We start from the raw sequence: 17,239 nt of genomic DNA, 5'->3' as shown, positions 1-17,239 counted from the left end.
TGGTGCATATAAAATATCCCTTGCTACTAATGGAAAAATGTTTACTCTCTAAGACTATATATATGTCAAAATTACAATAGCCTATGATTAATAATCAATGTGCTCTAGTGGTGTCGTTAAACAAAACAAACTATTTTGCTGGTTTAACGAGTGTAAATTGGTGACATGTTGACACTTTCACAGGTTTGTATGTTCTAAATAACCAATTACACATATAGTATACGTTTCTGAAGTACCCGAGTTGTGATGTTTGTGTATATTGATGCTATTTTTGATTTCACAATTTCGCCAGCTAAATGAGTGTAAACATGCAACATGCAGACACTTTTACACATTGTATGTTCTTAACAACCAATTACACATGTGTATTTCTGAATTACCTGAGTTGTTTTGACAGTGTATATTGATGTTATTTCTGATTTCATGATTTCGCCGGCTAACCGAGTGTAAATGCACGACGTGCCAAATGACGTACCTCTGTACACAGGCGTGACCACTCAAAGGGTTTTCTGCCAAACGGCAAACACGCAGTTTGTTTCCTTTTCATTGGACCCTTAAGTCGGGAAAGTTTCTTCAAACAGTCCTCTTCTTTTATACCAAGTGTTTTTAATACCACGATATACATGGAGTAGGGGGACAGGGAGGGGGGGTTGGGGTGAATATGTATGTGTAGTGATGGAGGTTGTGGTAGTGTGTGTAGGGAGATGACAAGGTGTTAACACAATGGCCAAATATATTCTGCATAGCTCCCTTTCTCTCTGTCTTGTCTGACTGTCTGTGTGTGTCTGTCTCTCTCTCTCTCTCTCTTTTTCTCTCTCTCTCTCTCTTTTTCTCTCTCTCTCTCTCTCTCTCTCTCTCTCCCCCTCCCTCCCTCCCTCCCTCTCCCCCTCTCTCTCTCTGCCTCTCCCTCTCCCTCCCTGTCTTTCTCTCTATGTGTTACAATGTGTGTATGTATAAAATATGTATAAAGATACAGAAGGGCAGGGGAGAGTGTCCATTACTTTATTATAAAGTAATGGTTTACATGTACATCTGGCAGTATTGATTAATTATATCCTCTAATCATTTATAGACTTAGAATGTACATTTGAACTTGAAAAGACATAAAATTATTAAACATAATGCTCCATTTATGCCAATAGAAAGTCGTGAAATAGATAGATTTTGTTATCTGTGGCAGTTACTATATACATATATTAATGTATTATTAATATGCTAAATAGGGTAGGTGCTGTTTAATGGAAGTTATTATGCATTCAGATACCATTAAAGGCTATTTCCATAGACGTCACTAAACTTTTGAAAGAAAAGGAAACAAATATTTGCTTAATGATAACTCGACCTATTTTAATTTATGGCTGTTTGGTGTCTAACATATTGTGACACTGGGTCTATAATAGGGGAAGGATTTCACTCAGTTGGTAGAGCACTCACCCTGGGGCACTTGGGTCATAGGATCAAATCTCCTTGGGGGACCCACTGGGTCCCCCCCCCCCCCCCCAATCAGACTAATATATAAATGTGCCGAGAACGGAAGTAGAGGTGTTCAAATACCAGAGGTGGCATTCAGACCGGAAGCTTTAGCCAATGATTAATTAATCCATGTGCTCTAGTGGTGTCAGTAAACAAAACAAAACTTCAGACTGGAAACAACTGCCTGTGTTTGTTTTGTAGCACAATCTTGTACCAGATTTTAAGCTATGTTAACCAAATTGTAAAATGTTAATAAACGTGATTTTGGTAAATATTTTTTCATTAATAATTCACCAAAAACCTAATATGTGTGCTGTTTATACATCAATTGTCATTCTTTATGATTTCATGGCCAACTGAAACTTGAATATATATGCGAATTGATTTTGTGACAAAATTTGCCAAACTTATACCATTCATTTCGGTCCAACTCAAACCCTAATTGTAATAATAATAAGAATTTGGCAATTAATTTTGTGACCATATTTGCCGAATTCCTCCTGTTAATTTGGGTCCAACTTAAACCCTAATTGAAATAACATTAACATATACTAATGGAAAGAAATAAAGGAGCAAGCAAGTAGTAACATCAAATGTTGGCTACAACCAAAATCCTCATCGTCGTTCACAAGTATCACTATCACTATCAGGAAATTAACCTTGTTACTGGACGGCAACCACACAGTACTGACATGCAGTGTTACAATACATCTCTGTATTTTATACCGAAATAACTACTCTAGTAGTTAATTCACTTTTTGGTCTCAAATACCATTCATTCCCTTATTTATTCCCATCAGTATAAGAAGAAATCTTCTCATGAACTCATCATACATTAGATTAACTTTCTTACACAACAAATTCTCTTTATAATTGAAACAAAAAATAAAATTAAGAACTGAACTCACCAATTTGTATCAACACGGCCGAGCGGTACACCTTCCCAGTTTGGTTATTTGCACTCATCTTGTTTTCGTGGGTGCTCAATTTGACACAGAGGAATTTTTTTTATTGAAATACATCACAAAACATTCCATTGGCTGAGACACCTACTGGGCAGTGGTCAGGAAAACCAGACAGCAGTCATCACTTTACTGTCACACCTGTCAGTGCTTGGGAATCAGTACACCCTTTCTTTCTGGGGGGTTTTCATCTGACATACATACATATATATATATAAGTTTGTTAGTTGGTTGGTACAGTGTGCAAACCAACTATAAAGTCATCTAGACTTGCATGTAGGTGGCCAACTAGAAGATTTCCAGTCTGTTTCACTGATTGCCGTAGTTAATTAAGTGACTATAGTATAAAGTGTAAAAGTAGTTGATAACCCAACAAGTGAAGTTCGTAGATAATTAATACTGTATACTGACATGTGCAGGTTGTCGATTAACTATGGGTGGTTGGTTGATTTTTCCGTTATATCATGTACTGCAGTATCATTAATACCTCAAGAAGTCATTCAAGGTGTTTTTTAATTAACTGATCCGTGCAAATATCAAATATCTCTGTTGTTGTGACGATTCGGGTTAATATCCGGGTTGTCGTGACAATCCGTGTTAATATCCGGGTTGTCGTGACGATCCGTGTTAAAATCCGGGTTGTCGTGAAGATCCGTGTTAATATACGGGTTGTCGTGACGATCCGTGGTATAACATCACCAATGTTGTGATGTGTAACACATTATTCCCATGGTTACCGAAATATCACCTGCACAAAATAATTATATCTCAGGAATCACAACTGGCTTTCAAAGAATTCAAACACCGTATTTACGCCCTGTTGAGCAAACTAATGTATAGATCCATTACAGTTCAGGAGTCACGAATACACACAATTAAATTGTGTTAAGCAATTTCTTCAAAGGCATCACCATGTATTTTTAAATCCTCGAAAGATGCATATATCTATCGGAATTCAAGTCACAAATGCACAGACTGTACAATATTAAATTGTTATGAGCAATTCAACAAAGCTCATGTATCTATTAAAACAAGGACATTACAAATTCACAGTATCAAAGTTTGTTGATCAGTTCAACAAAGATATACTTGTATGAAGACTTGAGAATCATGAGTCCTGATAGATTGGTTTTTAAATAACTTGGAACACCAAATCTTGTTTGTTGAGTTTAAAATCCACACATCATGCACCAACCACGAACACAGTTTTACATTTTGTTGAGCGATTCAACCAAAAAAAAAGGTGGCATCAAGACTCTTGTCATGCTTCAGTTACCAAAACAATCTTTTTGAAGTATGAATTATGGCCCCCATTTCAATCACGTTTGATTAATCCTGTCACAGACAGCACGGGTTGGGCAACGTAAAATAATGAACAATCAAAACCTGCACATAATATGTGCACTCGGTGAAGCAGAACCAAGGATTGCATGATCCATGGGTTTCAAATGGTGTTTCCAGAGCAAAGGTTGTAATATTATGCAACACGATAACAAGGACTGGATCTCAACAAACACTTGGAAACAGATGGGAGGGTAGCTGTAGATCTCACCATAGCAGACGGAAGAAGGCAGATGACACTTGGCAAGACCTTGTTTGGCAGACAGCATTCACAATTGTCTCTAAAGTGACGGACGACAAAAAGTCTTAATAGGAATTCTTACAGAGACAGTTTAATACCAATTTGAATCAAATAAATTAGAAAATAAAATTGCTTTTATATATCCACTAGGAAATATTACAGAGACGGTTTAATACTAATTTGAATCAAGATGAATATAAAATAAATTGTTTTTATTGAATTTAATACCAATTTGAATCAAATAAATCAGAAGATATAAATATTGATGGATGAAATTAGAATAAATTGATTTTATATATCCACTAGGAAATCTTACAGAGAAAATTTATTACCAGTTTGATTCAAATAAATTAGAAAATATATACTGATGGGTGAAATTATAATAAATTGCTTTTATCCACATAACAAATTTCAAATCTAAAATAGTGGAAATATGCTAATATGCTGTTGATTCATTACTATAGTAACCTAGGTCCCTTTTACTTCTTTTTTTTAAACCAGTGATTAAATTGGCACACAGCACATAACAAATACTGTTATATAAATATTGTAATTCAAATAAATATAATTACTGAGCACTAATGATTTAAAATATATATATATATATATTAATCTCGCGGGAAAAAGAACAATTTTGTTTTATATCTTCAAAGCTGATTGAATAATATTGTGTTTGATATAAGGACAATTTTTTTTTTATATACATGTATATACTGGTAATGTTTGTTTTCTCACTTCTCTGTTTTTCTTGTATTTACAACTGCTGCTAATTTTATTTCATTTAAACTGAAACTCTGTCTTGTCAATCAATTTCGATTTTAAAATTTTGACATCTCTTTAATGCTCCTGAAATCCTGATGTAAGTCAAAATATAATTAATATTTGACAAAAGCACAATCAGATTTTGAAATGTATGTTCCCAGAAATGTGCTGATAACATCACCTTGACCTTGGTGTTTTCAAAACATTAGCTATTAACTGAAATTTACTTTATCCGATAAAACTTAAATCAAATTCTGTATATTAATTAATATATGTACTTTCCAAGTTGAATGCTGTAGAAAAATTAACTTACTTCAAAAGAAACATTCCATATAAATGTGTGTATATATATTAATTGAAAAATTTATTTTATGAAGAAAAACACTTAAATCTGATACAGCATTATAAGCTCATACAATACATTTCTCAAGCTGAATACTAAGAAAATAAACTGAACACACATTCCATAAATGTGTATAATTCCTCAATCCTTTTAAGTGGACGTGTGTCTCCATGACAAACGAAAGTGAATAAAACTGCACGACAATGACACTGATATTGAAACACTGGACACCAGGATACGACAATACAATACACGCAATTATCAAGATGATAATATTATGACCGTGTTAGTACTGTCACCCAACGATCACAAACACGGCAGTTACACAACCATTACCTCACACTTCCATTGTCCTGTCATACACGCCACTACATGTGACCGGAAAAACCTGAACCCAGTGTTCAGACGGCGACGAAAACTTTTAACATTTTTCGTGCACTGAGTCAAGAAGTTTTATCACCGGTTGATCGTATATTCAACACACCTCCATTATTATGCCCTGTTGGGACGAGTCATCAAACACAGTATCGCAGTAATGCCAGTACAAGCGGCTCCAGTGACAATGTGGGTTTTGTATTAATGCCGTATAAAGGCTATATACTTTCCGAGATGTCGGCAAACTGCAGCAGTGGTTTTGTTTTCACATGATTTTACCAATAAATCTCTGCTGTTTCTGTTGTTCACAAAAATTTGAAATTAAAACTCAAGTTGTAGTAATATTATCCTAATTTAACGACAGTGTGGTTTTATCGTTGTTTTTTGGGGGGTTTTTTTTGTCTGTTTTATTTATTTGTTTTGTTTGTTTGTGGGTTGTTGGGGTTTTTTTTTTTGGGGGGGGAGTATTGTGAAGTTTAAAAAATTTTTATTTCAACTTTGTGGTCAAATTGAATTAATGGATGTTGGTTTTGAAATTATTTAATTTATATATTATTCTCAAAACTTAGTTTAAAAACTTATAAACCTTGGTTATATCATTCCAATTGGTAGGTTTTTTTTGTTTTTGTTTGTTTTGGGTTTTTTCAATTATTAAAACTGGATTTTTTACATTTTAATTATTGGAAGCATTTTGAAATGATTTAAAAAAAAAATCTAATTATTGGTTGTGGATTCTGAAATGATTTAATTTATCAATAATTTTTTTAAAATGTGTAATTAAACAAGTCTAATTTCTTAATTACATAATAACTTTGTTTAGTGTGTGTGTTTTATGTGTCAGTTTTGGGTTTATTTTTTAATTTACTTAATAGATGTGAGTTGTTAGCTTATTTAATGTGTAGTTCTTAATGATGTGGAACTTTTCTAACATGGACTCTTTAAAAATAAATTTATGATTCCATCTTTGCTGTCCTTAAAATTTAAATTAATTTACCTATCATGGAGTGTGTGCTTCAAGATAATTTTTAACATCATTTTAAAATCTATCTATATGCTGTTCTCAAAAAATATATATTTAAATATTTCAAAACTGTGATTTAAAACACAAGCCTATTTCTAGTGACATTATCCTAAACAAATTAAGATGTGCAGATATATGCTGTTCTTGGAGGTCACAAACAATGACCTTAGTTTATCTGGAATGTCAGCTGTATCTTTCTTTTTAATGACAATTTACTCTGTAGTGTTCTCAGAACTTTAAATTAAAAGATAACACTTTTTTTTTTCAATGTTCCATTTTAGACAAAATATGGCTATGTAAATAATTTAATCTGTGCTGGTCTTAAATGAGATTAGGTGATTTTATTTAAGATATTACCTTTAAAATGCAGTATTTTTATTCTTTTTTTAAATACATGTATATAGATTTCAGTAGTCTAAATTAACATATAAAATACAACTTTTGAAATCCATCCATTTTTTTGTAATGTGCAGTTTTTAACAGACAAATTAACACATAAGATACCACTTTTAGAATCCAGTATGTTTTTGGGATGTAGTATATCCAGTTTTCAATACTTTTTAAACACACAAGATACTGCTTTTAACATCTAATATGGTTTTAAATGGTCTTTAAACACTCATTTAAATACAGTTTTTAACACTCATTTAACACACAAGATACCACTTTTACAATCCAGTATTCAACACTTTTTAAGCACACAAGATACCACTTTTAACATCTAATATGGTTTTAAATGGTCTTTAAACATTCATTTAAATACAGTTTTTAACACTCATTTAACACACAAGATACCACTTTTACAATCCAGTATTCAACACTTTTTAAACACATAAGATACCACTTTTTAACAGCTAATAAGTTTTTAAATACAGTTTTTAACACTCGTTTAAATACAGTTTTTAACACACAAGATACCACTTAAAGAATCCGGTATCTTTTTCTTTGACACTGAAACTGGACAACCAAACTGAAGAGTTGGCTGTGGGTGGACACCAGATGGACAGTAAGTGGACACTGGACAGTGAGTGGTCAGTGGATTTTAAGAAGTGGGAGGGTGAGGAATGTGGCAGACAGGTGACTCTGCGGTGCTGTTCAGTGATGCGTGAATGATCCTGTGTTTGATTACAGGTAAACTTTGAGACCGTTTCTCAAACAGGCAGATATGCATGTAGACTTGCACATGGAGTTTTTATTTAAAAGTTAATCTGTCCCGGGTTGGGTTTCTGACTATCCAAATGTGGAATCTGGGACAAACATGCTCGAAACCTTTGTGGTATATGAGCATGGAAAATGTCCCCCCCCCCCCCCACACACATTTAAAAGTTTGTTTTGTTTAATGACACGACTAGAGCACAATGATTTATTAATCATCGGCTATTGGATGTCAAAACATTTGGTCATTTTGACACAGTCAAAGAAACCCGCTAAAAAAAAATTCATTAGTAGCAAGGGATCTTTTATATACACCATCCCACAGACAGGATAGCACATACCACAGCCTTTGATATACCAGTCATGGTGCACTGGCTGGACGAGAAATAGCCCAATGAGCCCACCGATCCCATACTGACCACTCATCAAGCAAGTGCTTTACCACTGGACTACATCCCGCTCCCAAATCAATGGAGGTGGAAACAAAGATGAACTTTGAGCATAGAAATATACTCGTGATTTGGGTGTATGAATGCATGGGTGGATGGATTGGAAGATGGAAGAATGGAATAATAGATTTGTGAGTGATTGGTTGGGTATATGGGTTTAACGATACCACTAGAGCACATTGATTTATTAATCGGCGGTTATTGGATATCAAACATTTGGTAATTCTGACTTGTAGTCAACAGAGGAAACCCACTACTTTTTTTCAATTAGTAGCAAGAGATTTTGTATATGCACCATCCCACAGACAGGATAGTACATACCACAGCCTTTGATATACCAGTCGTGGTGCACTGGCTGGAATGAGAGATAGCCAAATGGGGATCGATCTGAGTGAGTGGGAAGAAAAGATGTACAGACATCACTTTTTTTGCATAGACATCACTTTTTTTGCATAGACATCACTTTTTTTGCACAGACATCACTTTTTTTGCATAGACATCACTTTTTTTGCATAGACATCACTTTTTTTGCAAATGGGTTAACAGATCAGTGCCCTGTCCTGGACACAACTCTTTGTGCCCACGACAGGTGTGTTTGAACAGTTCTCTGATAGAAACATGCCAAAATCTACCACCCACCCACAGATCAATGGAGATGGAAACAAAGATGAACTTTTAGCACAGAAATATACTTGTAATTTTGGTGTATGCATGGATGGATGGATTGAAGGATGGAATAATAGATTTGTGGATTGTTGGTTGGGTATATGGATGGGTGTGTGGTTGGATGGATGCATATATGCATGCATGCATGGATGGACGGAGGGACAGATATGGATGGATGGACAGACGAACAAACAAACAGATGGACTGATGGATGAATAGATATTTGGATGTATGGACTGATGAATGGATTGGGGTGTGGTTGGGTGGATGAATGGACAGATGGATGGAAGGGTGGCATGGGAGGATGGATTAATTTGGGTAATGGATGGATGGATTAGTGGGTGGGTTTTGACTTGGTGAATGGGTAAAGAAATGACTAGATGGATGGGTTAATGGATGGATGGATGGATGTACTTTGATAAATTTTTAAATTATACCGATGTTTGGCATATATTTAATTTTGTTTCATGTATGAACAATCATTCTGAGAGTACTGCTAAAGCAATTAATACATGTCCCTGACCAGGTCCCACACATTTTCGTATCTCCTAAATTTAAGGGCCATAACTCTGTGAAAAATAAGTAAATCATGATGAAAGTCAAATCTGATCTGTAACGGTACATGATGGTGGGTTGGATAACTGAAATCTTATGAATAAAACAATTTTAAATTCATATTGAACAGACTCGTGCAAGTCTAGTCTGTCTGCCATGACAGTAGACACAATTTATGATGACCCTGCTGCAATTAACTGGGGAAGGTTCATTTAATTTGTTAATGGAGAATTCACAGTTTAACAGCGCACCTCTGCATTCTGTCTTGGTGGGCAGATAATCAGCCCCATTATGTGTGGAATTAGCAAACAAAGCCAGTAAACCTGCCATTGTTCACTCTCACCTGCCATTGTTCATTCTTTCACCTGCCATTGTTCACTCTCACCTGCCATTGTTCATTCTTTCACCTGCTCTCCAATATCTCGTGGGTGGTGCTCAGTTTCAGGGCAACCAGCCTCGGTCATGTCCTGGTTAGATATTGGACATACGGCTGGTAGGTATAGGGTTCCCAGCTTGGTACCGGCTCCAACCCAGAGTAAGTTTTTACGGGCTCAATGGGTAGGTGTAAGGCTACTATACACCCTCTTCTCTTTCACTAGCCACTAACCAACTAACAACTAACCCACTGTCCTGGACAGACAGCCCAGGTAGCTGAGGTGTGTGCCCAGGACAGCATACTTGAACCGTAATTGGATATAAGCACGAAAATAAGTTGAAATGAAATGACTGTATTTTTTCACTGACATTTATAAACATGTAAACTGGCATTTCTGAACCTTTTTTTGGCTTGCAAAATTCTAAAATATAGCCTAAGTGTGCAAGGCACTTAAAAACAAACAAATGTAAAAATTTCTTTAAATTTATTTGTAAAGTATAAAAATATACATTTAAAAAAATGAAATGAATGAGTTTCGTGGCAGTATAGGAAAAAGAAAGGAATGTTTGTTTAATTATCAGACCGTGCCTACATGTTAGTCTTTGGCTGTTAGCTGTCAAATATAATTGTCGATGGGGGAGGGAAGGGGGAAGATGGATTCAGAAAATGTGGAAAATGGTTAGGAAGGGAAAAACCAGTTTTTTTAATAGTAAACCAATTTTTTTTACTACTGCTGTTTTAGATACATGTTACCAGCCTCAGTAGTGTTATGGTTAAGCCATCGAACATAAGGCTGGTACCGGCTCCCCACCCAGTGTTATGGTTAAGCCATCGAACATAAGGCTGGTACCGGCTCCCCACCCAGTGTTATGGTTAAGCCATCGAACATAAGACTGGTACCGGCTCCCCACCCAGTGTTATGGTTAAGCCATCGAACATAAGGCTGGTACCGGCTCCCCACCCAGTGTTATGGTTAAGCCATCGAACATAAGACTGGTACCGGCTCCCCACCCAGTGTTATGGTTAAGCCATCGAACATAAGGCTGGTACCGGCTCCCCACCCAGTGTTATGGTTAAGCCATCGAACATAAGGCTGGTACCGGCTCCCCACCCAGTGTTATGGTTAAGCCATCGAACATAAGACTGGTACCGGCTCCCCACCCAGTGTTATGGTTAAGCCATCGAACATAAGACTGGTACCGGCTCCCCACCCAGTGTTATGGTTAAGCCATCGAACATAAGGCTGGTACCGGCTCCCCACCCAGTGTTATGGTTAAGCCATCGAACATAAGGCTGGTACCGGCTCCCCACCCAGTGTTATGGTTAAGCCATCGAACATAAGGCTGGTACCGGCTCCCCACCCAGTGTTATGGTTAAGCCATCGAACATAAGACTGGTACCGGCTCCCCACCCAGTGTTATGGTTAAGCCATCGAACATAAGGCTGGTACCGGCTCCCCACCCAGTGTTATGGTTAAGCCATCGAACATAAGGCTGGTACCGGCTCCCCACCCAGTGTTATGGTTAAGCCATCGAACATAAGGCTGGTACCGGCTCCCCACCCAGTGTTATGGTTAAGCCATCGAACATAAGGCTGGTACCGGCTCCCCACCCAGTGTTATGGTTAAGCCATCGAACATAAGGCTGGTACCGGCTCCCCACCCAGTGTTATGGTTAAGCCATCGAACATAAGACTGGTACCGGCTCCCCACCCAGTGTTATGGTTAAGCCATCGAACATAAGACTGGTACCGGCTCCCCACCCAGTGTTATGGTTAAGCCATCGAACATAAGACTGGTACCGGCTCCCCACCCAGTGTTATGGTTAAGCCATCGAACATAAGACTGGTACCGGCTCCCCACCCAGTGTTATGGTTAAGCCATCGAACATAAGGCTGGTACCGGCTCCCCACCCAGTGTTATGGTTAAGCCATCGAACATAAGGCTGGTACCGGCTCCCCACCCAGTGTTATGGTTAAGCCATCGAACATAAGACTGGTACCGGCTCCCCACCCAGTGTTATGGTTAAGCCATCGAACATAAGGCTGGTACCGGCTCCCCACCCAGTGTTATGGTTAAGCCATCGAACATAAGACTGGTACCGGCTCCCCACCCAGTGTTATGGTTAAGCCATCGAACATAAGGCTGGTACCGGCTCCCCACCCAGTGTTATGGTTAAGCCATCGAACATAAGACTGGTACCGGCTCCCCACCCAGTGTTATGGTTAAGCCATCGAACATAAGGCTGGTACCGGCTCCCCACCCAGTGTTATGGTTAAGCCATCGAACATAAGACTGGTACCGGCTCCCCACCCAGTGTTATGGTTAAGCCATCGAACATAAGGCTGGTACCGGCTCCCCACCCAGTGTTATGGTTAAGCCATCGAACATAAGACTGGTACCGGCTCCCCACCCAGTGTTATGGTTAAGCCATCGAACATAAGGCTGGTACCGGCTCCCCACCCAGTGTTATGGTTAAGCCATCGAACATAAGACTGGTACCGGCTCCCCACCCAGAGCGAGTTTTAATGACTCAGTGGGTAGGTGTAACACCATGCATTACACCCTCTTCTCTCTCACTAACCACTAACAACTAACCCACTGTCCTGGACAGACAGCCCAGAAAATAAGTTAAAAGACACAGACAGGACAGCACATACCATGGCCTTTGATATACCAGTTGTTGGAATGGGGGAAAAATCCAATCAGAGAATTGATCGACTGAAAAATATTCAATTTGTCCAATGAGGTGAATGGATCCCACTCTACACTGAACTATATATCTCGGGTGGGATTTAGCTTAGGTGGTTGAGTGCTTGCCTGAGGTGCTTGCATCGCTAGATCGAACCACCTCGGTGCATCCATTCAACTGACTGTTTTTTTTCTCTCATTTCAACCAGTGCACTACAACTGGACAAAGGCCATGGTATGTGCTTTCCTGTCTGTGTGAAAGTGCATATAAAAGATCACTTGCTGCATTAGGAAAATGTAGTGGGTTTCCTCTGTTGACAACGAGTCAGAATTACCAAATGTTTGACATCCAATAGCCGATGATTAATTAATCAATGTGCTCTAGTGGTGTCATTAAACAAACAAAACTTCTTGAATTATACATCTCACTCATCAAACAAGATCAGTGAACTCTGTAGCGACCTGTGACCTACGACCCGTGACCTGTTTTATATCAGGTCTGTTATTCCCATTTGATAAACTTGACCCAACAGGTGTACAATAACTGCGATTGACAGCATTGTAATTTTTTAAAGTAAAATTAGCTATGGTCAGCTTACAATAAATTGGCAATGACGCACTTGGTTGAGCATGTGATGTTCTACATGGTTACACACCACCAATTATTTTACTGTTACTGATGGAATTGCAAGAATTCCATGAATCGAATATTTAATTTAAATAGTCTGCCAGAAAAAAAAGCAGTGTAATTGTTGTAGTTAAAGTTTGTTTTGTTTAGCGACACCATTAGAGTACATTGATTTATTAATCATCGGCTGTTGGATGTCAAACATTTGGTAATTTTGACATATAGTCTTAGAGAGGAAACCTGCTACATTTTTTCCATTAGTAGAAGGGGATCTTTTATATGCACCATATGCCATAGACAGGATAACACATACCACGGTCTTTGATATACCAGTTGTGGTGCACTGGCTGGAATGAGAAATAGCCCAATGGGCCTACCGACCGACCGCACATCAAGCGAATGCTTTACAACTGGGCTACATCCCAGGGTTTCTGCTAGAGGGTAAAACGGGTATGGCACCATACCCAAATTTTATTTATTTTGAAATAACATTTTCACAAAATCAATTACTCTTATCATTACTGTATGATTTTCTTAACCCTAACCCTAGACGTAACCCATTTTCATTCTGGGGGAGGCTCCCTATACCCCCTGTTGACTGTAGTTGCATTCAATTCCATAGCACCATACCCAACAATTTCTTTCTGGCAGATACACTGCATCTGACCCCTTGTTGTAGCCATGTAGTGATTAAACCATCAGTATTAAAGCCGCGGACTCTAGTTTCAACCTGTGAAAATGGACACATAAGTTTGGTTGATGTACAAACCGGTAACACATCTGGATAAAGTTACAATAGAGTTAAGATACTGTGAGATTACAATCAGGAAACACCCTTAAACATAGACTACAGCTTGTCTCTGTAACTATTACTGCTTGCTAAAAATGAGTATCAAAAATGTATTTGGTGACATTGTAGAAACACCAGGATGACCATGAAACATTCCACTTTTTCACTTAATACTTTATGGGAGTATAGTTTTGATTCATATATATTGCAAATAGTATTTTTAGCCACATTTGTTAACATTGTTGCTTATAGGATTTTATTTGGTATAGTATAACCTACATCAATGGGTAGAATTTTTTATTTTATTTTAATATAGCCATGTATATAAGGAGAACAAAACAAGAAGGAACAAAAGACCCTTCAATTTACAAAGTTAACCTACCATGGCTCTTCTACCCTTGAGGTAGGAAAGTCATTATTCACCTATACATTTTTATTGCAGTTTCTGAAGAGTGTTAACAAAGAATGATAATAATGCATGAAGGAAGAGGGCTCTCCTGTCTCTTTAAATAAATGACTTGAACCCCATTAAAGTGACATGCATGTAATAATGAGGCGCTTGTTGCCTGCAGGTAAGATGTTTGGCAGGTGTAATCAACTGTATACAAAGGTGCTCAATGGGAAGAAGATATTATATTCTTCTTCTGTGTCACAATCCACTAAACTCTAAATTAATGACTGGGGTTTTAACGACTCAATGGGTATAGGTGTAAGACCACTACACCCTCTTCTCTCTCACTAACCACTAACCAACTGACAACTAACCCACTGTCTTGGACAGACAGCCAAGATGGCTGAAGTATTTACCCAGGATAGTGTACTTGAACCGTAATTGGATATAAGCATGAAAATAAGTTGAAATGAAAGTAATGAATCCTTTTCTCTTTTTTTAATGTTAAAGTTAATTTAGCAAATAGACTGTTAAAATGGGTCTAAAATATTCAAAAGAAATGAAATGACTAGGGTATTTTTCATTGACATTTATAAACACGTAAACTAGCATTTCTGAACTGTTTTTAGCTTGCAAAATTCTAAAATATGGCCTAAGTGCCCAAGGCACTTAAAAACAAATAATATATAAAAAAAACTCTTTAAATTTATTTGTAAAGTATAAAAATATACATTTAAAAAAAATCACAGCACCCCTTGACTGGTGTTTATATGGAATAGTGTAAACATTAAAGAAATACCCACGAGTGAGTGTTGTACAAAGTTTATGAAACATACATTTATAGGTTCAATGAAAAATAAAACTGTCTTGGACTGGCTAATTTTAATAAATTCATTTCCTGCATTTCATTATTTTTATTTTTCAGTTATGATTGTCATATTTTGTACATAAAATGACTGAATCATATGCAGAAATTAAAAATGGGGGCATTATTACCCAGTAGGCACTGCAGGTTTCGTGCACAGGTACCCTCAAACAGAAACTCCTAGTACATATACTATAGTTACATACTGTAAACCGTATTAATATTGCGACATGTTTTTTTTGCGAATGTATACCTTAGCGCATGTTCGCGACGTGTAAATTTCGCGAACGACCGTTGACAGCTCAAAAAAAAAGTGGATAAAGACAGCTCACTGTAATTGTTATAAAGTTACTGTCTGTAAATCAATATTCTGTTATCCTACATCAAGCAATTGTGCCTGGTACAGAGTCTTATTGAGGGGATTAGGCCCTACCCACCTTACCTGTATTAGAATCACAACTCACAGCTTCAGTTGTTAACTGTTAACATCCTTTGGTAGATAAAATAATAAACGATTAGTCGCCATCGATTGAAGTTACATAAAACAATTAACGATTAGTCGCCATCAAGGAGAGTTCGTGTATAGGCTGTGCCTCTTGAGTGAATCTTTTTGTGAATTTATTCTCAATTAAATATTTGAAAACAAAACAAATTACTTTAACTACACTTCAAAGTGGAAAATAGTGCGTGCGTATTAATTTCGCGACATAAGGTTGGACGCGAACGACGTGAAATTTATACGCACGCATTTTTTTCACGGTTTACAGTATATAACCTAAGTATAACATATCTGACATTATTGTTTGGGGATACCTGTGGTTCCGTGTACCCCAGGCTCGGGTGATACCGAGATAGCTCAACTGACAGCAAGCATGGAGCATATATACCATGTCAAATAGTCCCATATCGAAAAGGGAAATATTGTGGCTTCACCATTCATCTCACTATTATCATTTATATGTTTATGATGACCTAATAAATAAAGTATGTGTTTGTCTTTGCGTTATATGTTTGTTTTAATATAAGATAAGTTAATTTAATTAATTTCTTTACACTATGTATCTTTTCTGTTATGATTATCATAGTATGTACATGTATATAAGCTGACTCACAAATATGCAAAAATTTCCAAAAGTAATACTATCCAGGACAGAATAAACAAAAACTGTCTTGGACTGGTTAATTTTGTAAAATTTCAATCCCTGCATTACACTGTTTCACTTTTCTGTTATAATGTTTTGTATACTGAAAGAAAGAAATATTTTATTTAACGATGCACTCAAAACACTGTATTTACGGTTATATGGCATCAGGCATATGGTTAAGAACCACACAGATATTGAGAGAGGAAACCCGCTGTCACCACTTCATGGGCTACTCTTTTTGATTAGCAGCATGGGATCTTTTATATGCACCATCCAACAGACAGGGTAGTACATTACATACCACAGCCTTTGTTATACCAGTCGTGGTGCACTGGCTGGAACGAGAAATAACCCAATGGGTCTATCAGGCGGGGATCGATCCCAGACCGACCGCGCATCAAACGAGTGCTTTACCACTGGGCACCATCCCACAGACAGGGTAGTACATTACATACCACAGCCTTTGGCTGGAATGAGAAATAACCCAATGGGTCTATCAGGCGGGGATCGATCCCAGACCGACCACACATCAAACGAGTGCTTTACCACTGGGCTACGTCCCGCCCCTGTGTACACTGAATGACCGACTCGTATGATTGTGATATTTTGTACACAAGGTAACTGACTCTTGGCACAAGTTTCCAAATTAACTGACAATCAAAAATGTAGAAATCTCATTACTGAATACCGATCTTGTTATTCATAAACAAAATTCAACAGTTGATGGGTATTACCTGCTATCACATGACACAAACTGATCAAAATAGTTTGTAGAACAAAGCAAATTGGCCTTTCGCACCTCTTTGATCATAGGTCTGGCAAATCTGTCAAACGAAAAATACTACACACCACAGCTATTTGTGTTAACTCTGTATGTGCCAAGATCAGCACACCATAGCTATTTGCATTAACTCTTTATGTGCCAAGTTTACAGGTTGAAATCTGGAACTAAAGCCAAAGTGAGTGTGTGTGTTCTGTTTCTAGTTCAAGGTGATAGACAGGGTGGTGCCAA

At 37.4% G+C, this 17,239-nt stretch overlaps 1 protein-coding gene across 12 annotated transcripts in view; it reads right to left on the bottom strand.

The window, feature by feature from the left end:
- The window catches only part of LOC121387359 (myosin light chain kinase, smooth muscle-like), a 165,584-nt gene that overhangs the window by 83,648 nt on the left and 64,697 nt on the right, over positions 1 to 17,239 (bottom strand). Inside the window, exons 1-2 of one of the 12 annotated variants that reach the window (XM_041518423.1) lie at positions 5,241 to 5,646; positions 2,382 to 4,057 (exon numbers count right to left, since the gene is read on the bottom strand). The exons of 10 other annotated variants lie outside the window; for them this stretch is intronic. In XM_041518423.1, coding sequence (XP_041374357.1) covers positions 2,382 to 2,439 — 58 coding nt within the window. In that variant the 5' untranslated portion in view covers positions 2,440 to 4,057; positions 5,241 to 5,646. Of the gene's footprint in view, positions 1 to 2,381; positions 4,058 to 5,240; positions 5,647 to 17,239 lie in introns of those variants that run through there. One more of the 12 variants, XM_041518424.1, reaches the window with a different exon arrangement.

Source organism: Gigantopelta aegis, chromosome 13 (genome assembly GCF_016097555.1).
Source record: "Gigantopelta aegis isolate Gae_Host chromosome 13, Gae_host_genome, whole genome shotgun sequence".
Lineage (NCBI taxonomy): Eukaryota > Metazoa > Mollusca > Gastropoda > Neomphalida > Peltospiridae > Gigantopelta > Gigantopelta aegis.
This window is presented reverse-complemented; position numbering and strand designations above follow the sequence as displayed.